At 43.6% G+C, this 23,039-nt stretch overlaps 1 protein-coding gene across 1 annotated transcript in view; it reads right to left on the bottom strand.

The window, feature by feature from the left end:
• Window positions 1-22,324, bottom strand: part of PCOAH_00008610 (Putative papain-like cysteine prorease) — a gene marked incomplete at both ends in the record, with an annotated part of 42,121 nt that extends 19,797 nt beyond the window's left edge. The window contains 17 exons of the mRNA XM_020057670.1: window positions 225-917; window positions 1,085-1,124; window positions 3,033-3,799; window positions 3,913-4,458; window positions 4,577-4,616; window positions 5,914-6,022; window positions 6,790-6,867; window positions 7,317-9,519; window positions 9,654-9,800; window positions 9,922-10,539; window positions 11,120-11,179; window positions 12,095-12,189; window positions 13,151-15,728; window positions 15,874-16,572; window positions 18,027-20,345; window positions 20,487-21,089; window positions 22,312-22,324. Of these exons, the coding sequence (XP_019913208.1) occupies window positions 225-917; window positions 1,085-1,124; window positions 3,033-3,799; window positions 3,913-4,458; window positions 4,577-4,616; window positions 5,914-6,022; window positions 6,790-6,867; window positions 7,317-9,519; window positions 9,654-9,800; window positions 9,922-10,539; window positions 11,120-11,179; window positions 12,095-12,189; window positions 13,151-15,728; window positions 15,874-16,572; window positions 18,027-20,345; window positions 20,487-21,089; window positions 22,312-22,324 (11,608 nt within the window). The remainder of the gene's footprint in view (window positions 1-224; window positions 918-1,084; window positions 1,125-3,032; window positions 3,800-3,912; window positions 4,459-4,576; window positions 4,617-5,913; window positions 6,023-6,789; window positions 6,868-7,316; window positions 9,520-9,653; window positions 9,801-9,921; window positions 10,540-11,119; window positions 11,180-12,094; window positions 12,190-13,150; window positions 15,729-15,873; window positions 16,573-18,026; window positions 20,346-20,486; window positions 21,090-22,311) is intronic.
• Window positions 22,325-23,039: the final 715 nt, after the last annotated feature.

The raw sequence follows: 23,039 nt of genomic DNA on the forward strand, positions 1-23,039 counted from the left end.
TTTTGAGCATGCATGTATGTGCTGTGTGTCCATATTGCTGCTGAATAAATGGACCATTCAACACGTTCGCGATGTTGAACAGAAGGGTGAGTCTTAAACCGTTTAGCCGCCAACGATGTCGTCTCTACTCTTGCCGCTATTGTGCTTGCTATTATTATTTTTTTTTTTTTTTTTTGGTAATCCTCATATGGATTACCCCATTTCCTAATCCCTGCTGAACTTACTTTCGTTGGTACCCTGCGGATAGACGATCCACTTGAGGGTCAGTATGTTGTCCTCCAGGTACGCTATAAACTTAAACGTCTTTTGAAAGTCCCCTTCACACTTGTTAACCATCGTTTTTCCTCCGTCAGTAAATGCTACTATAATGTTGTCCGAGTTGGGGAACTTGGTGGACAGTTCTATGGTGTCTGCTGCGACCTTCACAGAAATGTAGATGTAAGGAATGAGGTACAGTCCTACCTCTGTGTCGCAAGGACCCGTCACCTTCACCCCCGTGAAGTTCTTCAACAGTGCAGACTTCACCTCGGCTTTCTTGGGGATGGCTTGAAGTTGAGTCGCTCCAGCCTGTCCACTCGGACTTCCTGGGGGAGCGGGAGAAACACCTCCCTGGGCAGTGGATGCGGAGGAGTCCTCGCTATCAGTTCCATTCCCATCTTGATTTGCTGCTTGCCCCTCTTGTGGAGAATTTGGTTCTGCAGAACTCTGCGCCTCGGATACAGCCGATGGCAAATTCGTGGATTCACCAACACCTTGTTCACTTTCAGATGATACGGAGTGCGACCCTGCCTGAGGCGATCCCGGATTTTCTGCTCCCGTCCCAGAGCCACTGGGACCAGGTTGCGAAACATTGGATCCTCCATCTGACGATGTCTCCGTAGTTGTGCATATCGCTACATGGTTGCCGTAAGCGGCGCCTGCGCAAAGGGGTCAAACGGAATTCACATACAATGGGGGAGCTACCTCTGGGGGAAAGAAGTGAAACACTTTTAATTCCTAAAATGGGGTGACCCCCATGAGGTGCATGTCTCCCTTGGATATCGTTTCTTTTTCTTCTTTTTTTATTTTTTTCTATTTTTCTTACATAAAGCGAGCAATAAGAGGAAACTATACTTCATCTTGTTCTGGTTAGGTCAAATCTGCGTTAAGACTTTTTTTTCGCAAAGTACTTTGCCTTTACGTAAGAATGGGTACCCTATTTTGGTTAAATCGTTTACACATTTGTTTAGAATAAGAACAAATTAGTATTTTGTTCTGTTCTTATTTTGTTTTATTTTTATTTTATTTTTTTTATTTTATTATTTTATTTTATTTTTTCCTCTAAGGCAGTTAATCTCTTTCTCCCACTTGATACATAACTATATGAAGTCTGCACCGAAGTTTCGTTCTCATCTGTGCAGTAGTCTCATATGCTGGCAGTCCCGAGCCACCTTATGCAACGCTCCATTCAGATTTGCACTCTCGAATTATGCTCAAGTGTGTAACGCGTATGTTTGATCCCTTCGACCGTGTGACGATAAGAGGGGCATGTGCGTATGTGGGGGTGAAAAGTAGCTGAAGTAACCGGTTCGCATGTGTGCATACACATGCATGCAGTGTGTATACGTTAGGGGCACACACGCTTGTGTTACTTTGGGCCTTACGTATTCCCCGCCCCTCTGTGAACACACGTCCTAATTTGATCTAATCTTAAAGCACCTCGCAACCCCGCCTACGTTAGCGGACGAAGTTTTAAGGGAATATTTTTTTTCCTTTTTTTCACTTAAATTGCGTCAATTTAACGGAATGGAAAAATCGAACAGTTATGAGGAAAAGCCACAGTGCATGCATACCGACATGCGGTTATCCCTTTAAGTGAAAGGGGAGAGAGGTTCACGCGGGCAGAAGCACTTTCCTCAGGGTGTGTTGTTAAAATGCTTTTGAAAAAAAAAAAAATCATTTGTGTGAAAAAATGCAAAGGGTTATCAAATCCCATCTGTAAATCATTCACAAAAAAAAAAAAAAAAAGCATAGACACAAATTGGTACGTATTCGCAGGGGCTTCCACTTGAGGGAGGGAAACACTCCTCCGACTTACACATTCCAGGTTAGGGAACTCCATGTATGGGACCCCCGTACGATCATCAAATTTTACCCTACCCTTTTCTGGACGACTTTAAACGGTGAAACGTTTCGATGGACTTAAATGGGTTCAATTCTGTTCTTTGCTTTGGTTCCCCGGATTGACTCCCTCTTGAATGCTAATTCACCTTCCGGCGCTTTTCCTTAACGAATGATCCGATCCTCCAGTTGAGATTTTCCTACCACCTTCTTGGTGTGCTTTTCCCCATTAGATCAAACAATTAATCGTAAGGACAACTCCCCCCAGAAAAGGGGATTTCCCCCTTCAGCGTTAGTTAAATGATGCCGGCTGCCTCACACACTGGTACATTAGTAGGTTTACCATAAACGGGGCAGCGTTACATGGAAGTTTCCCTGCCTTATGCATACTCACCTCCAAGTTGACTACCCCTTCGCAGTTGCTTTGTAGAGCGTCATATTATCTTTTTCGATGTTCCCTCCTTTCTATATTTGTAAGTGTATTTTCCATTCCCCCTCCTCCCAGGCTATGAACGAAGCCATTTTCTCCCTAAATGCGTCATTCATCATTTGGCACTTCATCAGGATGGTACTTCTCACCTTTTCCCCCCTAAGTGCGTCGCTTTTCCTCGGACCAGTTGAAAGAATTAGGACGATGCAACGAAGCTGTGCTTTATCTGAGACAGCTCCTTTTAAACTCGATTGGGCATGCAAGTGGTTGTGAGGTTCCACTGGAGAGACAAGTTATGGTCCTCCTGCACGACATGGAGGAATTTACAGTCGGTTCGAACATATGTGAGGGTTCCTTATGTATGGTTCTTCCTGGCTGAAGCTAGCTGTAAACAAATGTGTGTCCCTCCAGTGTACCACTCCCTTCACGCTTCTAACATTTTTATGAGCACACCTTGCGTTGTGAAAATTTAGGAAAGGCCACAACTGTCTCTTCATTCCACCTCCTCCTTATCCTTAGGACTGCAGAGGTCTTTACCATTCGACCCTTCGGGGTCGTCCCCATTGGATCGTTCCCCACCAGAGTGAAGCCCCCCGTTAAAGCCGCAAATGTGCTTACTTCTCATTTTTAATTTCTCCCAATCAACCATTCCGTCTTCCTCCCTGTTGTATTTGTCGGTGCTAGCACCTATGGAATTACTCTTTACACATTTGATCCATCTGGAGTCTGCAACCAAGTTGGCGTCATGCTCACTTGCGTTGCTGCTGGACGAGTCGGGCAAGACCAACCCCCTCCTCTTCAGTATCCATTCACCCACATTCTTCATGCACACCGCTGGGTTCCGCAGTTTCCTTCGCAGAGTGGAAACTGTTTCGTCTTGATGCTTTCGCAACAGTTCGATTAGGTTGTTGAAGACTTCTATTTCGTTACCCATTTGGTGCACTTCCAGAGTACCACTGGTGTCTACCTGCTTCATTAATTGACAGTATTTCATTAGATCCTCTTTCATGGAGTTGTTTAACTCTTCCTGCGTGATCAGAACCTTCCTTCCGTCCTTATCGATCCTGTAAACCCAGTTCAGGATATGGTCGATGGAGTTCCTGAGCTGGTGTTCCTCGGACAGATCATCCTTCCCGATGGGGGGAAGAGCTTCATCCCCTTCTGAGTGAATTCCCCCAGGAAAGAAGTCATGGTCATCGTCACTCGGGCCATCATTGTTTTCTGCTAAGGCTCGGTTGTACCATTTCGCCTCAGTTGCGTTGCGTTTTGCTGCAAAACGGAGGGGGGGGAAAGCATACACACATGTATACATACATATCGATTAATGGATAAACATAACGGTGCACTCATTCAATTGTGTTTTTTCTGTGGAACCTTCTTACTTGCTGTGAGGGGTTCCACGGGAAAGTATACCTCCCAAGTAAGGGGTAAGGCATTATCCTTATTATAGGTCAGCATCCTAAAGGCCCCTGCTTTGGAGTCTTCCGTTGTAACGGAGATGTAAGAAGGAGGGATGAAAGGGAATGCTATTTCTGCCTCACACATTCTGTTAATCTTCCCCCCGATTGGTTCCTTCAATAATTGTGTTTTTACTTTGGTGTGGTTCGCTTGACCTAACCCTTCGTCCTGTTCTCTACGTTTAGAAAAAGCCCCATGGGTAGTGGTAGTACGATTATTCCCCGTTTGATATTTCCCTAGACGACTATCTGCTCTCTCATCTTTAGTCATTATCCTTTTCTGCTCTGAATCTTCCTGTGTGAGTAGATATCCGTCTGATGCTGTCCCCCATATTACGCCTCCAGGGGTTGACTCCGCATATACGAAACCTTGCGCGTTACGCCTTAACAAAGCACCTGTGTTAAACGTTTTAGTAAAAAGGAGGACGAACATGTTGCAGCGGAGAGACATCCTTTGGATTAAAACATAAGCTGCCATTTTTTGGAGGTACCTATGAGGGGAACCCCACTAGACCGTTGTAACGTTGTCATTCCATAGGTGCTCATTTTGGACGCTCCTTTACTCCTCCAAGTGGTAATATTTTCTTACTTGGAATGAAGAGGAGCGCCACAAGCAACTTCATCCTGTCCTGCGGAGTAGGCTGTTCCCGATCTTCTTCTGTACAGAGATCTTCCTCTTTTTTTACTTTTCCTTTTTAATTTTTTTTCCTATTCCTTTGCTACCATTTCATGGTGACAATGGTGCACACTTCATTACATTTTACAAAAAAAGAAAAACTTTAGACCCCTTCCCCCTTGATAGACGTTACAAAGGGTGCCCACCCCTGCTTCACAAAGTTTGTAATTTTAAAAAGTAAATTTGTTGTGATTCTACTTGGAGAATGCTTCGCCTTAACATAGGCGTGATCATAAAAAAAAAGAAAATGGGGACACCAAAATGTGTGCATGCAGATTTGACGCTCTCCTATCAAAATGGGGCGGAAAATTCTGCCATTTGAATTTGTTAATTTTGCCTTTTTGTAACTTCCAAGGATGTTACATTTGCCAGTCAGAAGGAAAGAGCCAAAACAATGCTCGTTTCGTTTGTTCGTGTAAGGTACAGGCCTCTTTCCCCCCTTTAAGCGAGTCCTAAAAGAAGCAAAAAAAAAAAAAAAATTTTCTTTTCACTTTGGTTGAAAATGCCTTTTCTCTACGCAGGCACCTGTACAGGTCTCAACGCCAACTGGACGGACGCACCGACCGGAACATTTTTCCTTTTCCTTAATTTTATTTTCACCATTTTGAATTAAAAAAAAAAAAAAAAATTTTTAAACTGAGGGGTGTTCCTTCATCCCCACACACATTTGTGTGTCTACTTGAAAGGACGCACCTAGATTTGGAAAAAAAAAAAAAAAAAAAACAGCCATGCATTCAGTTCTGTTGAGTGGTTACAACACACGGATGATTTCGGAAGTAATGCGGCGCGCAATTCTCACGGAACAGGAATGTGACTTATATCCCATGACTCGCCACGGCAAGCAACGTAACTGCCACGTGTTCTTCAAAAGGTATGAACTGTGTAACATCCGGATAAATATATATGTGTAAAAAAAAAGAAAAAAATTTCTTTTAGCACAAAGTTAAATTACACCACTTTCTATGAACTGACAAAACGAAGGGGAACACCTTTAGGGGAAACTTCGCGTAAAAAATTCAACAAGGTTAATTCTCATGAGTAGAGGGGGGGAGGAGAAGGCATCGTTCACATGGCCTCCACAAAATTGTAGAATCTTACACGTAGCAGAAAAAGCAGTCATCCTTTCCCCTCTTGTGTGTTAAACAATACGCTGGTAGAAATTTATCTTTGTAATTATTCCATTCGTCGTGACAAAACTGTATGCACTCGTCCTGCTTCTCAGGGTCCCTTGCCACCGCTCATGAGGAAACGTGTCTTGCGCTCATGGCAGCATAACTGCTGTAAGTAACAAGGCCCGTCTTTACCTTCCTCTGCTTCACATGGTTTAATATGTGCAGTACTTGGGTTATCTTGGCAGCCCTACGCGGGGCGGGGCATTCAGGGATGGCAATTCCGCAGGTGGGGAGCAACCCCCCTATGAGCGTCATCCCCACCTGGAGTAGTTCAATGAACTCTTTCTAGGATGTTCCCATGGGGGAGGTAATCCACATTTAGGGTGCTTCACCTCTTGGTGCAGATATCCGTACATTGTGCATGTAAGATCAGTGGTACCTGGAACAGGGACACATGTGCTAGCCACATATCCCATGGTGAATATTCTTCCCCCTATTCCCATATCGCACCAATCGCTTTAAAATTACTCATAAAGAAATGGTACATCCGAGAATATTTCCTGCATTGTGGTATATCTGTGCTGACGACAGGTCCCCTCGATTGGCTAGTATAATCACCACCAGATCAACTGCGTAGACATTTTCCATTTTCACCGCTATAATGTTACGTAGTATAGTAGGGGCACCCCTGTTGGGGTCTACTCCTTCTGCCACTCTTATTCGATAGAATGACCTAAGGCTAATCACTCCCCACATTTTTTGTTGCACCACGCGAATATAGTTTACACTTGTGTAACTTTCCACGGTAGTCGTCTGAAGTTTCCATTTGGAGGAAACCCCCAACCGGTTTGTCTTTTCCCTCATGCGTGAAAGCTTCCCCCTTAAGGAAGGGGAAAAAAAAAAATGGAAAGCTAAGCAATAGTAATGGGTATGACCGTGGAGAATACATTCCGTACATGCAGCGACGTAATTGCCATTTTCTACGACGTAAATTGAAACCCCATTAATTCATACCCTCCTGGAAATTGTTCCAACTTCACAACAAACCGATACGTGCCCATTTTAAGATTTTTACAAAGGTTAAATGCGTGCCTGCCTCAGTGGTGAATGTATGCACACACATGAGCTGGTAGCTGCGATGTGGTTCAGACGGGTGCCAAGCATGGCTTTCCGCCGTCCGCTTAGGAGAAGCTCCTTTTAATAACACCCTCACCCTGTGAAGTAGTCCGACCGGTGGTTTGACGGTGCAAAAAAAATGGAAGAAGAAAAAGAAAAAGGCGGCAAAAAAAGATGCCTAAAAAGTGCATAAAAACTGTTCATTAAAAATTGCCTGACGGATGCCTCAAGCGTGAGATCTGCTCTGAGATCCTCCCAGGAAGAGCAGAAAATGGACGCCCATAAACGCAGGTACATTTTTTCGTTTTTTTTTTTTTTTTTTTTTTTTTTTGTAATTAAAAGGAGAAAGCTATTCCCACTAAGCGGAGTAGCACACACGTATGTTTCTTTGCCCGATTTAACCACGCCCATGAAATCCTTTCTACACGAAGCAGAAGAAGCAATCGTTGTTTCCTTTCTTCTTCGTTAGACAGTAACCAGGCGATATACTACCCTTGCAAGCATTCCAGTTTTCCTCACAAAATTTAACACAATCCTCTAGCTTATCTACATCTGAGGACTGGACCCTCGAACATGACTTATCGCCGATGGCACTCTCATCATCGTACGTCACAAAACTGCTACTCACTTTTCCGTTCTTCACATTTTTCAAAAAATGGAGTACTTTTGTTACGCCTTGAACGTTTATGCCCGTTGATCCGGTTAATTCCGATAGCTGAACTGGCGCAGGGCCTGTGACTGTGTCTGTGACAGGGGGCACTGGTTCATTAGAGGGTGGAGTGACCTGTACACCTTCCGTACTTGTAGCGCTATTTCCTGGTGCGTCATTCACTAAATTCGTGCTTACGGGGGCAGCCTCTCCGCCAGGTTGAGTTACTGCTTCAGATGTTACCGGCACTGTTGGTGAGTTTGGTCCTCCTGTTGCTGCTGTTCCTCCAGCGACCAATCCATCGGATGCTGTTTCCACCCCCGTGCCAGATTCAATACTTGTCGATACCTGTTCCTCTGATTCTCCTTCCCCTGACTGACCATAAAGAACGGAGTTATGGATGGGTCCCTTTTGGTGGCTTAAACCATTGGCCTTTTCAGCCTCGAGTTTATTCAAATAAAAGTTACTGAAGAAATCTGGAGAGTTCTTCAAGTAGTAGCTATTTATTTCTGGGTCACTATTCGGTGTGGGAATTACCACGGGGATGTGCAAGTTAAACACGGCCGCAGTGTGGATGAAGTTGTGTTGACATTCAGGCGGACCATGCATGTCTACTTTAAAGTTGCCTTCATCTCCCCAATATTTGCCCCAACTGTTTTGCAACAACCAATAGGATTTTTTTATTCCTTCCGCGTTTATGTAATTACCATAGCCAATTATGTTAACAGCAAGATCTGGCGTTTCTTCACTTCCACATAGAGACAGTACCTTCTTTCCGTTCAGGTCATAACTCAATGCTCCTGCGGCCTTTACATACGCGATGACCGATCCTTTGTTCATTATTTCAGACTTTACCAATTTAATAAACGCATCCATGTTTCCGTTAAAATTTGCACTTTGATAAGCGGTGTATCCTTTGGTGCTCACTGCATTGGGTTGATATTGCGGGGGTAGTAGTGTCACATTTGCCCATAAGTTTTGCCAGTGGGTCTTTGGCTCAGGACAAACATTATTTACCGCTTTATACGAATAGGGAAGGTTCGATTCCGTTGGTAAAAATTTTGTCTCTTCCAAGGTGTGCAAAAATTCCAACGGGTTGGATGGTGCATGACATTTGTCTGTGGGTGTTTCCTTATTAGAACAGTTAGCCACATACAGCGCAGAACTAGGCACATGATCGTATCCTTTCATGCATTTGATCGTTTCTAAATGTAACTTCGATGCAAAGAGCCATGACGTGGCACAGTCTCCTTGGTCTTGTGGCTCAATTTTTGCAAAGCAACTGCTGGTATCCTTGGTCCTATCACAGTAGTCATTATTGCAAAACAACTTATCTGAGAAATGTAAGGGATACGAATCTGCACCTTCAGTTGTGGTCGAATCGGAAATGTCGTCTTCGCTTTCACCAAAGGAGTCCGCGTTATTCTGCACGCTGCTATTCTCCAAGCTGGGAAGTGTGAGCCCGGTCTTGCTACCAATCCAGTGACCAACTTTCTTCAAACATAGGGCTGGATTTTTGAGCTTGTTCTTTAGTGAAAAGACATCAAGTTCGCTGTTGTTGTGAAGAATAGTCGTTATGTGGGCGAATACTTCTTCGGGGTTGCCGAGTTCGTGATTGTCCAGCGTTCCACTAGCATCCACCTCCTTCATTAATGAGCAGTACTTCAACAGCTCATACTTAAGAGAGTAATCCATGATGGCTAGCTGATTCACCTCCTTGTAAAGATTTCCTCCCTCTTCATAAATTTTGGTGAATATGTTATGAATTGTTTTTTCCAGTTCCGCTTCGCTGGGGTCCTCTTCGTCTTCTGCCTTTGTTTGTTGTATCTTCTCAAAATTGTCTTTAATCTGGGGGGACACATACGTGAAGCATTCCTCCGCCTTTTTCTTCTCCTGCAGCAGTAGTGTGCAGTGGTAGCACTTCTGGATGTCCAATACGCCGCTCATGAAGCACTCCTTGGCAATTGCGTCACATTTCTCTGCAAAAAGGAAAAAAAAAAAAAAAGGCAAATATGGAAAAAAAACAGTTTTAACATTACAGTGATGAACACCAGAGCGTGCACTTTAGAGAGATTCCCCTAACAGGCAACTGTTCGCCAACATGGGAACCTACCGGGAATATCATTCATGATGGAAAAATTCTTGCTTTCCACATACATGGTCCCATCCTGCTCAGCAACCATCATAACTTGCATGGAGGTGATAGGTTGGCCTATGTCCTTCATTTTGTACTTCCTAATATCTACCGTATTATCCGAACCTGCAGGAGGGACTGTGTTGCATGAAGGTTAGAATAGACATGTGGATGGTTTACCATTAAGGGGGGGGTAATCCCTTCAAATGTCAATTATTTTTTTTATGTCTTTTTTTTGCCTCCTTACTTGCTTCTCCCTCTGCAGGATAGACCTTCCACTTAATGGTTAGCACGTCTTTGTCTACGTATAAGACAAGCTTAAATGTTTTATTCTCAGCACAGATGTTTTGCAGGAGGTGTTTCTCCTTCTCAAATTTGATCTTGTTGTCCACCTTCATGAACAGAGGCTCCATCTCAATTTCACTTCCCCCTGAGTTGACATTCACGTAGAGGTAGGGTACGAGGTACACTTGGAAGTAGGACCCACATGGACCTGTAACTTTTACCCCCTTGTAGTTTTTTAATAAGGATGCTTTCACGTGAATGGGATATGTGAAGCTCGCGGAGGGTGCGGCAGCCACTTGGGCATCTGCACTGGCAGTATTGGAAACACTTGGTGCTTGAGACACAGCGGGTATATTTGCACTAGTCGCTTGAGGTGGTGGTGACCCTCCTGCATTAGGTGCTTCTGGTGATTGTGCTGCCGGAGCGCTGCTTCCTCCCGCACTTGAATGACCGCCGGAAGAACTCGCAGAATTCATTCCTCCATTGTCTGTACTTTGGGGTGGACCTGCTGGATTATCTCCGGGAGTTCCCCCACTCCCCGCGTCGGCGCATCGTGCTCCTCCATTTGCAAACAAAAGACCTGCAAGGAGGCAGTTTTGGAAAAAGTGTACACACATGTGTGGTTCCCGCTCAGGAGGTATTTAGCTCCTCAATGTGCAAAACTATGGTGAAGGGAAGAAAAAGGGGGCCCCCCCTTGGGATGGAAAAAAAAATTAGCAGAGGGACCCATCATCTGCGGAACTATTAATGCATAACACTCTAGTGTAAGTTCCTCCCATTGTTACCTATTAGCAGAAGGGCACAAATACGAGCCTTCATCATGTCATATACGGGTGATGGTAAAAAAAGAAGCCAAAGGATTATCCTTGGCACAAGGAAATTTGGATCGTATGGAGCTGTCGACGAGATGGTGTAACTTTAACACAGGGCTAGTCGACGTTTATTCTCGATGAACAAGTAAGTTTGTTCTGTTCATGAAGCGTAAATGTGACAACTTAGTTTGGCATTTCGCTAGAGAAGAAGGGGAAAAAAATGCAAAATAAAGCGAAAAAGGGGAAAGGCGCAAAACAGAGTGAAGTAACACTGATACAATAATGGTCACATGAACAGAACGATGATGACAAATTCGTGGCGACGTTTACGATATGAGAGGAACTTACTTGCTTGGTGCAGTAAGCTGAGCAGAAATCTGTTTAGCTCCAGATCTCCTTTCGGGCCAACTTGCCCCCAGCAAATAAACCAACCAGGTGTGTGTGTATGTGTGTACGTGAAACGAAACGCTACAGGGGGAAACGAATGCACACCAAAGGGAAGGAAGTTAGTAAGTCACGTAGAGCTTCCTCTCTCTTTCCGTATTCTCCTGCACACCAGGGTACTTTTATCATTATCGATATTATTACAGTTACCACTTTTTTTGTCACTTTTATTATTGCTTCATTTTTTGCTTGGTATCCCTTTTCATTTGCACCAAGGGAGGCGTGCTCTTTAGGGCCAAGTTTGCAAAGGCTCAGATAAGTTCTGCTTCCCCGGAGGGAGAAAAACGGGGCAGATTAAAAAAAAAAAAAAAAAAAAAATTACAAAATATTACAGAATATTGCAAAATATTGCAAAAAGCCATTAAACGGTAATAAAAAAGCATCTGGATGTGCAACCAAGCGAAGGGCTGCTCGCTCCCGACCAATTCACACTTCCTCCGGTCTCGACAGAGCGTGTAATTGAATCGAAATGGATAAACGCACCACGCGGAAGAAAACGAATTTCGCATCCTTTAGAAGTAAAATGCAGTGACCTTATTTTCACGTGGGACGATTACAGATACGAAAACAGCGCGTTCTTAACCCTCTCAACTTAATGTGACCCCCTTCTGCGTTACAGGAGGGGCAAACATTTTTTCCTTCCCCCCGTGGGCATATTTACCAGGAGGTGGCTCATCTGTATATTTTACACATTTCCCCCTTTACAAGGTAAACCCATTCGGGATTTTTCTCCAGGGCTGCTAAAGGAAATTTTGAGAAAGCGCGACCTTGAGCAAGCGTGAGGTGCGCCCATAATACTTCCAATGCCTTATGTCACTAAGTTCCTCTTCCCCCTTGCATGGTGGGTATGTTCTGAAAGGGGCACTTATGCGGTCGTACCTGCTGGATTGTCTTCCATTCCTCGGTGTTCCTTTTCATTATTTAGCCGGTACCGGTCCTTCCTCCTGATCCTCCTGCCCTTACTTCCGATTCGACTACTACCCAACATGGTTGGTAGTTACGCTCCTGCTCTTAAGTCGTCCGATCTGCTGGTCTCCTATTGGGACACATCCTTCGCTCACCTGCAGCGGCTAATCTGTAAAGGGAAGACCCCCACACGTGGATGCCCATTTATTGAACCACTTAGCAGTATCCTCCCCATTGAGGCAGCTAGAACAAAAGTTGCGATGAAAGCTGTGATGTCCCTCCAAATAGGAGTTACATGGTTCGGATCCCTCCTTAGCAGCTTCCGTGCTGTAAGCGTATTTATTTTCTGCTTAGGAACAGAGCAGTTGTGGCTTCCACAGAAAAGAGTAAGTGCCATCTGCAGGGGGGCAAACTCACACAGCTGTATCTACATCTACATGTGTACGCTTATGTTATCACCCCTACGCTTTCGTAATTTTGTGCAAATCACCCAGGGAGATAAGTCTCCTTAGGCAACACTCTCCCCCTTCCCCCATGTGTGTGTCCACCAAATTGGACACCTTCGCACGTACCTAGTGAAGATGGCTAGCTCTGCGTGCCCCGCTACTAACATGGCGACCCCTAAACCATAGGGCACCTCCACCCGTGGGTCCAAATACCCTATGTGACTCCAATAAAAGCGACAAAATAAAATTGAACTGCTTTGTCTTGTAGTTATATTTTTGGCGGATTTAATAAAACAATAAACAGTGAAAAAAAAAAAAAGTTTGAAAAAAAGTTACACAAAAAAATCAAAAACAAAGGACAACTGTAAAAGTACGGCGCGCTCCGTAAGCTGCACATAAAATGAGGGAAAAGGAATCCCTCCGAGTTTACAATGTAAGACAAATAGTTGGCACCCTTTCCCATTGGTATGTGAAGGTTAAGGCTATGTCAATACAGCATATGCTGCTTTGCTGCCTCTCCTACGACAATGGAAAAAAAGACTTTATATATCCTTTCTTGGTGGCCTAAATTACAATATTTTACACGTAGCAGAAGAAACAGTCGTTTTTTCTTCTCCGTTGTGTTAGACAATACCCAGGAGAAGCCTCTCCTTTGCAATTATTCCATTCGTCGTGACAGAACTGTATGCACTCGTCCCGCTTCTCAGGGTCCTGCGAATAAGACCTCGAACAATCGTGTTTGTTTGCAAGGTCCAAGTCATCTTTGTACGTTGTTATGCCTAACCTCAACTTCCCACTTTTTATGTGTTTCATAATATGGATCACTTCCATTATCTGCTTAACTTTAATGAGCGAGATGTTACGGGTTGACGCAGGTGCTGCAGAGGAGGGCGTTGAGTTTACAGACCCGCTAGGCGACGCCATGGTGTGCGGTTCCTCCATTTCTCCTGAAGATTCATCTGACATGGCTACCCGGCTTGGTTCCTCTGTTTCCACACTTTCCTTCCCTGTTTCGGTGTATCCCTCTTCATATTCCGCACCTTCCTCTTCTGGTTCATTGTCCTCCTCAACTTCCTGTTCATCATCCCCTTCCTCCTCGAACTTATCATATCCCTCTTCCTCAAATTCATCATCCCCCTCTTCTTCCTGCTCGCCGTACCCCTTCTCCTCAAACTCATCACCCTCCTCTTCCTCCTGCTCGTCCTGTTCCTCTGTTTCTATTGATTCGTCCGTTCCTGCCTCAGGTGGCGACTTAGCTTCCTCCGTAGACTCGGCCCCTTCTGTAGTGGTGTTTCCCTTTCCCTCTCCAACTACAGAGGACTGCTCCTCACTGTCCAACGTATCTTCCGCAGATGTCTGTCCAGAAACAACAGAACTGATAATCTTGTCTTGTCCACTTATGCCAATTTCGCGGTCCTCCTCTGTTTGGACCCCTCTATATAAAATATGGTTGTAAAAATCGGGCGAGCTTTTCATATAGTAATTGTACAACATGGGTCCCTTTTTCTCGACGTTCTCTAAAAGGGGAAGATCCACATTGAAGACTGCAGCGGTGTGGATGAAATTGTGTTGACATTCAGGTGGACCATGCATGTCTACTTTAAAATGGCCACCATCTCCCCAATATTTTCCCCAACTGTTCTGCAACAACCAATAGGATTTTTTTATTCCTTCCCCGTTTATGTAATTACCATACCCAATTATGTTGACAGCAAGATCTGGCGTTTCTTCACTTCCACACAAACTTTGCACCTTCTTTCCGTTGAGATCGTAACTTAATGCTCCTGCGGCCTTAACATAAGCGATGACCGATCCTTTATTCATTATTTCAGACTTTACCAATTTAATAAACGCATCCATGTTTCCGTTAAAATTTGCACTTTGATATGCGGTGTACCCTTTCGTGCTTACTGCATTGGGTTGATATTGCGGGTCTAGTAACTTCACATTTGCCCATAAGTTTTGCCAATGATTTTTTGGCTCAGGACAAACATTATTTACCGCTTTATACGAATATGGGAGATTCGATTCCGTTGGCAAAAATTTTGTCTCTTCCAAAGTGTGCAAAAATTCCAACGGGTTGGATGCCGCATGACATTTATCCGTGGGCGTTTCCTTATTAGAACAGTTAGCCACATACAACGCAGAACTAGGCACATGTTCGTATCCCTTCATGCATTTAATCGTTTCTAAATGTAACTTCGATGCAAAAAGCCATGACGTGGCACAGTCTCCTTGGTCTTGTGGTTCAATTTTTGCAAGACAACTACTGGTGTCGTCCTTCCATCTGTTACAGTACTCATCGTTGCAATACATGCTGTCAATAAAACTGGTGGACTGCATGTTCGTCTTTTCGTGTGACAAAAAATTGATAACACCATCGTAACCGTTAGTTTGTACTTTCTTGCTTCCTTTTAGTTTGTCTTCCTTTTTCCCTTCCTTTTCTGTGGCAATCGCGGAAAGGGTCCCTTCCCCATGGGTATGGGACAAACTAGGAAGAACTAACCCTTTTTTTCTACCTACCCACTGGTTTGCATTTTTCAGGCATATAGCAGGATTTTTGAGCTTGTCTTGTAACGTAGACTTGGTTTCCCCTGCATGGTTCTTTAAAATGTTTGTTAGGTTGGAAAATACGTCTTCTTCACTGCCCAATTCGTAGTTTTCCAATACTCCACTGGTATCCACCTTTTTCATGGAGGCGCAATAATTTAGCAATTCCTCTTTTAAGGTTGTATCTGCTTTATCAAAGCTAAGCAACTCGTTTAGACCCATTTCTCCTTTTTTGTACATTCCTTGGAGGACTTTATTAATGGAAGTTGCCAATTGGACTTCGATAGGGTCCTTTTCCTGCTGCGTCTTCCTTTTTATTTGCTCATAGTTTTGCTTAAAATCGGGAGAGAGGTAATTAAAACAGGGGCTGTTTAATTCTGTGTTTTCATATAATAAAGTGCATTTGTAACATCCTTCTATGTCTAAATTGCCACTGAGAAAACAGTTCCTAGCTATGAGGTCACATTTGGGTGGCATGTCATCCTTTAAAAAGTATGACTTGCTTTCTAAAAGAAAGGAATCTTCGTTTCCCTTTGCCGTGTGCACCTGTATGGCGGTAATTGGTTTATCTGTATTCTTCAAGAGGAATGTTCTCACATCAACTTTGTTGTCTGAAGGGAGGACGAACAAAAAAAAAAGAAAAAATGTTAATCAGTAAAATAGAGAATTTTATAAAAAAAATTGGGGGTAAGAGGAGCGCACTCTGCGAGGTTGCTTTGCTGATATTTATTTTTTTTTTTTTTTTTTTTCTATTACTTTCGGTTGTTGAAGGCATCTTTTCGTAGACCTTCCACTTGAGGATGAGTTCCTTCCCCTTAATAATCACTACAAATTTAAATGTCCTCCTCCCTGTGCATTGGTTAACGAGGGAATGAACATTCTCCTCAAATTGTAACAACGGGGATGACTCACTGCTAATGACTTTGTGTTGCTTCTTCGTGATAATAACATCGTTAAGTTTTTTTCCTATATAAATTGTGTTCGTCTCTGTTTCGACATTTATGGTTACGTGCGGGACGAGAAACACCTGAAACTTTGCCCCGCAGGGTCCTGTTATTTTCACGCCATCTTGGTCTTTAAGTTGCTCGCACTTGGCTTCTATTTCGTTCGGGTTTCTCACCGCAGCCGCTGCAGCTTTGCTGGATACCTCCACGGTCGGCTGGGTAAGTGGTCCGTCTGTAGGTTTGTCTGTTGATTGCTTTGCAGATTGTTCTGCTGGTTGATCTGCCGGCTGATCTGCTGGCTTGTCTATCGCTTCCCCCACCGTCTTGTGCTCACCTCCAGACTCATTTCCGTCCACTGTTGGCTCCACTGTGCCAGAGTCTTCATGAGGAGAGGGGTTCGAGTTACTCGGTGGGTTATCTTTTCTTCCGGGGTTCTCATTTTGCGATTCTGGCGGGTCAGGAATGTTCACATCCTCGTCACACTTAATTACATCATCGAGTAATGCAGCACCTAAAGGAAAAGGACACAAAAAGTGGAGAAAAAATTAATGGACAGAATGGAAAGAATGGAAAGCATGTAGAACTCGCTCTCTCGCAAACGTCCCCGCCATTTGGAGGATAAATTTTCCACACATATGCTTCCGTCCTCTCGTTTGTTCACTCCCTTTCATTGTTAGACGATTGTTGGTCATTCCTTGCAGCATCCTCTTTTTTCTCCTCCTTACTTAGTATGAAAAGGAACGGAAGGGCCAACTTCATTCTGTTGTGTAGAACTAAAGGTACCTATTCTACGACTGTTTCTTTTTTTTCTTTTTTCCTTATGCTTTCAGTTAGCTACCGGAAGAATTTTTTTTTTTTTTTTCCTATTCTTTTTAGATAGCTACCTGAAAAATTTTTTTTTTTTTTTTTCCTTTTAGCTACCTAAAGAATTTTTCTCTTTTTTCTTATTTTTTTCTTTTTTTTTCTTTCAGTTAGCTACCTGACAGATTTTTCTTTTTTTTCTTCTTTTATTTCCATCTTTTATTAACTTTTTGTTAATTTTTTTTTTTTTTTTCTTTTAACAACTGAATAATGGATTATTCTATTTTTAATGAGTGAAATAACGCTTCGCGGTAACGACCAACCCTATATCCGAATCATATGGGGTAGTAAAATTGAAATGACCGGGCTCTACGATTAAACTTAAATAAATATTTGTGCACCATTGCTTCGTGGTATGCCTTTTCATGATGATTGTTGGGCTCCCCCCGTGATAAGTGGGCCCTTCTACGCACCCCGAGAACGAGAAAATATATTTTAACCGGGGGTTGTACAATTTTGCCGCGTTCTTCTCCTGAACCCAACTGTGGGCTTGGAAGAGAGCGAATAATGCGGACGCCTAGTAGGTAACGGTGCGCCATTCGTTTTTCTCCGTGCGGGCATACTTTTACAATGAAAAAAAAAATTTTTAATAAATAAATATATATATATATATATGTCTATGTATATATATGTGTTTGTATACGCGTATCCATTCTTTGTCCTATGCGAAAGGGGAAAAGTACATATGTAAAAAATGGAGAAATCAAAACGTGCCTTATTCAATCTTGCAGTTGTTTTCCTTTTCTGAAAACGAAAAATAATAATCACGACGCGGATAAAAACTATTATGAAGAGGATTAAAAAAAAAAAAAAAAAAAAACTATAAACAAAAATCGGATAAATAAAAACTTGGGGAGGACAGCCTTGTAACCCCCAAAATTTCAAACGGGGACAATCACGTAAAGTAATGGTTGCATGCAGGGCGGCAAAAACGCGGGAAAAAAGAGAGCGCTCCACGAGCTGCCACATATGCATATAAATAAATATATATATATAAGTACCTCTACGTGTATGCTTATTTACCCCCGTGCGGATCGCTAATACGCGTCGCCCCTCACACGTAGCAGAAAAAGCAATCGCCCGTCTTTCTGCGTTGCGCTAGACAATACCCAGGAGATGCCTCTCCTTTGCAATTATTCCATTCGTCATGACAGAACTGTATGCACTCGTCCCGCTTCTCAGGATCTTGCGCAAAAGATCTGGAACAGCTATGGTCCCCAGCAATGTTACTATAACTGCCGTATGTAACTATTCCCAATTTTACCTTTCCATGTTTAATGTGTTTTAAAATGTGCATAACTTCCATCGTTGCAGCTTCTGTTTTTTCCTCGTCAGTGCCATCCCGCACAAGCAGTACGTCCCTCTCTGTGGGGAGAGACGCTGTAACGGTTAAAGGAGACGCAGGATTTGCCTCCACTTGACCTTCTCTCAGTGTTGCCTGCTGAATGGGCGTTACTGGCGATTCGGATATTAACTCTTCACTAATTTCCCCTATTGTGGGCCCCTCAGAGATGCGTTTCCCTGCGTCCCCCCTTTTTGGTGCATCTTCTTGCGCTCCTTTCGGTACTTTAACTGGGTTAGCAGTTGTTGTGAGGTCGCTGTCCTCCAGGAGCTTAGTCTGTTCCTCCTGCCCTTGCACAGTCAAATTTTGGTTCCCGCCTGTTCGGTCCTTCAATTCGGCACCGTCCTTACGACCGATGTTTTTATAGTAAATGTTTCCCCAAAAGTCAGGGGAGCTCTTCAGGTAGTAGTTGTATAAGGGGGCCTCCCTCTGGGAAGGGTTCTCCGCCACGAGCACATCCACGTTAAACACAGCAGCGGTATGAATAAAGTTGTGTTGACATTCAGGTGGACCGTACACATCAACCCTGAAGTTTCCTCCATCACCCCAATACTTGCCCCAACTATTCCTGATTAACCAGTAAGATTTCTTGTGCCCCCCTGCGGTGATGTAGTTGCCGTAGCCGATTATGTTCACTGCGTGGTCCGGTCTTTTATCACCGCATAGGCTCTGCACCTCCTTCCCATTGAAATCGTAACCCAAGACACCTAAAGCTTTGATGTAAGCCATAACGGATCCTTTGCTCCTCACCTCGCGCTTTATCAGATTGACAAACGTTTCGATGTTCCCCCTGAAGTCGTCGCTTTCGTAGGATGTATAACCTTTGGTGCTTACTGCGTTGGGATCATTTGAGGGTTCCAACAGTTTCACATTGGCCCAAAGGTTTTGCCAGTGATCCTCCTGCTTGGGGCAACTATTTCCAACCTTCCCATACGAATAGGGCACCGACAACGCGGGTGGTAAGAACCCATTTTCCTCAACGATGGTGAGAAATTCATACGGATTCGATGCAGAAGTGCATTTACTTTTATTTCCCCTCTCGGAACAGTTAGCTACGTACAAAGCGGAAGAACTCAAATGGTCATACCCTTTCATACATCTAATCGTTTCTAGGTGCAGCTTCGATGCAAACAACCAAGAAAGGTTGCAATTGCCTTGTTCTTCTGTCTCTATGTGTGAGAAGCAACTATTTTTATCCTTCCATCTATCGCAGTAATCTTCATTGCAGAACATCCCCCCTGAGAGGTCTGAATGGCTCACCTTGCCTTTTTGCGAAAGGTCAATAGCAGCGCGGTAACCAGGGATGTGCATGTCTTCGATAACGTTCTTTTTGTTTGTTGCTTTATGCTCCTCTTGCGAATCCACAGGAGTAGTAACCCTCCTTTGTAAATGCTTGTATTCAAAGGGAGGCAACGCCAGTCCGCGTTTTTGCACTACCCACTTACTTGCATCTTTCATACAGATGGCAGGGTTTTTTAACTTTTCCCGCAATGCAGGTATCTCCTCCTTCGAATGATTTTTTAATAGGCCTTTCAAGTTGGTTAACACATCCATTTGGTTACCCATTTGGTGTACTTCCAGAGTACCACTTTTGTCTACCTTCTTAATTACTTGACAGTAACTTAGAAGCAGTTCCTTTAAATCATCATTTGGGTACTCGACTTTGGTTTCCCCTTCCGTGGGGGTGTCATTTTCCCCTATTTTTAGGACCACTTGGAGGATCCTACCGATGAACTCCTCCAGTTGGACTGCCTCCGGGTCAATTTCATCATGCGTCTTCCTTTTTATTTGTTCATAGTTTTGCTTAAAATCGGGAGGGAGGTAATTAAAACAGGGGCTGCTTAATTCTGTGTTTTCAGATAATAGGGTGCACTTGTAACATCCCTCTATGTCTAAATTGCCGCTGAGGAAACAGTTCCTAGCTATTAGGTCACATTTGGCTGGCATGTCATCCTTTAAAAAGTATGACTTGCTTTCTAAAAGAAAGGAGTCTTCGTTTCCCTTTGCCGTGTGGACCTGTATGGCGGTGATTGGTTGATCTGTATTCTTCAAGAGGAATGTCCTCACGTTAACTTTGTTGTCTGAAGGGAAGACAAAAAAAATGTTAATCAGTAAAATAGAGAATTATATAAAAAAAAATTGGGGGTAAGAGAAGCACACTCTGTGAAGTTGCTTTGAGTCAGCCGTTCCGGTGAATTATTTTTTTTTTTTTTTCCCTTTACTTTCTGTTGTTGAGGGCATCTTTTCGTAGACCTTCCACTTGAGGATGAGCTCCTTCCCCTTAATAATCACTACAAATTTAAATGTCCTCCTCCCTGTGCATTGATTAACGAGGGAATGAACATTCTCCTCAAATTGTAACAACGGGGATGACTCACTGCTAATGACTTTGTGCTGCTTCTTCGTGATCGTTACGTTTTCTAACTTTCGACCTAGCTGTATTGTGTTACTCTCCGCCTCGACACTTATTGATACATGTGGAACGAGGAAGAGTTGGAACTTGGCATTGCACGTCCCTGTGATTTTTACTCCATCGTGGTTTTTGAGCAAGGCTGATCTAACTTCGACTTCGGTTCGCTTGTTTGCGGGGGCAGCCGCAACGTCTGTGACACGGTTAAGCGGGTGCTCAACCTGCTGGGGGGGTTCTTCACCATCTGCTTCTATGTTAGAAGAATATTCAGGAGAAACGCTCCTATCACTCTGCCCACCTAGGGGTAACTTTTTTGCGTCTGCATGGTTACTGCTTGCATTTTGGGAGGATGATGTACCTGTCCACAGTCCTCCTGGTGCTAATTTCGCACCGACGTTCGTTCCGAGCAGGGTACCTGCGTAGAATTCGTCACGAATAGGTTGTGTGTAAAGGGTGAATACACTATGTCGATAAAAGGTTTTCCATTTATGCGGTTTGGTTTCAATTGGTAATTTTTTTTTTTTTTTCTCTTCTACGAAGGTTCATCCATCCGATAAAGCATCGGCGCGTCAAATAGACGGCGTTATTTCTGGCGCCCTTCCCCTTTTCTCTCTCTCCTTACATATTGCCCAGGTGAAACAGACCCTGGAATTCATGGCGTTCCCTCGAATGAACTAAATTTCCTGCGACTTCCCTTTTAGAGACCATATGATGCATGCTATTTTGGTAGCGAATTATTTTCCCACTTGTTTGGCTATTCATTTCACCATTGGGGGGACCTTCGCTTTGTGGAAACGTTTTTTTTTTTTTTTCCCTGTTTTTCCGACAACGAAATAGGTTAAACAGCGTGTCTTTCCCAAATGGGCCATGCGAACCGATCAACTAAATGTAGAAGTGCATCACACGTGACAACACGACACGGCAGCTGGACACTCAAACAGAGCGTAACAAAAAGACGCTGCACCGCGCTATGCCTCCACCGTGGAACAGGGAAAAAAAAATAACAAAAAAAAAAAAAAACTTCACTTCTGACTAAATTTAAAGTGCATTACGGCACACATTCTACGTAGTAATTTTTAACGCTCCCCCGACTGCGGTAACCTTTTACGGGGTTCTAATTGCGCGGCCGGTACGGCTGCCACCGGTTCATGCGCATATAGGACATGTAGGCAGACAGACAGAACATTTTTCCTACTGTTTGTTCTGCGTGAACGTGGCACGAACTGTGTTCTACGATTGACTCAGTTTAAATAATCCGTTGTTTTCCCCCCCTTTTGACCAACTCCTTTCCTCAGCAGAGATACGCCTACGTCTATATAAGTGCGCCATATTACGTATATATACATATGTGTACTTTTTTTTTTTTTTTTTTCCCTTAAATGGCGCGACCGTTGTTCAGTGATTACCACTTGAGGGGCAACCAACACGAGTGTTCTGCGCGATAAAAAAAAAAAAAAAGGAAGTGAAAGTTTCCACCATTGTCGCGAAAGAATTACTCTGTGCGCGCTGTTCGGATTGATCGGATAAAGGGATTACAAAAATGGGGATAGCAAAAAAAAGGATAGATATATGCTGGAACGTGGGGAAGGTGTGTGGTGGGGGAGCCTGCATGCACCAACTCGACTGAGACCGTCTACCCACGTTGATCATCTTACAGAAAGACGAAATGGAAAAGGAGCAGCTAACACGAAATATAGTCCAACTCGCGGAGGGGCCAAAACGCCCCTTTTAAAATTGCAAAAAATGAATAATTTAATAAGACCCGCGAAAGTAAAATGAGTGGTTCCCTACCAACACGGACAGATAAAACAATGTTAAATTGGTCTTTTTTTTCTTTCAGGGGGGACAAACTTTTGTTATCCTTCTTTAACTTACTGCATAGGATGTAATTTTTTACACGTGGATATTCCCCAGTCGGACATGATCTGTGAATAGAAAAGGGGAAAAAAACCTTTCCAACGATGGAGGAGCGGTCCTAAGGGTTTACACTGCATTAACTGCAGTTTTTTTTTTTTTTTTTATTTCGCAAAAATTTTGCCAGCAATTTGGGCGTCATTACAATGCCACTATGCGGGGGTGTAAATTTTTTTTTTTTTCCTTTCCCTTTCGAATTTGTCATTTCCCCTGGTTGGAACAAATTTGGGCATATCATACGTCACATTAGGGGGGAGATGGCGTGCTTGTTGCCGTAAAAACGAGCCCTTCTGCTTGTCCCTCTCTTGGGAGGACATGCTCCTTTGTTGTTTCATCTGGAATTTGCACACCCCAACTTTGCGGCTATTTCGCAGCAACTGTTTTGTTCACTTTTTTGTTTGTCTCTCTTGGGGAGGAATCCCCCCGGGAGAAGCTCGCTTAGCTGGGGAAG

Source organism: Plasmodium coatneyi, chromosome 4, assembly GCF_001680005.1.
Source record: "Plasmodium coatneyi strain Hackeri chromosome 4, complete sequence".
Lineage (NCBI taxonomy): Eukaryota > Apicomplexa > Aconoidasida > Haemosporida > Plasmodiidae > Plasmodium > Plasmodium coatneyi.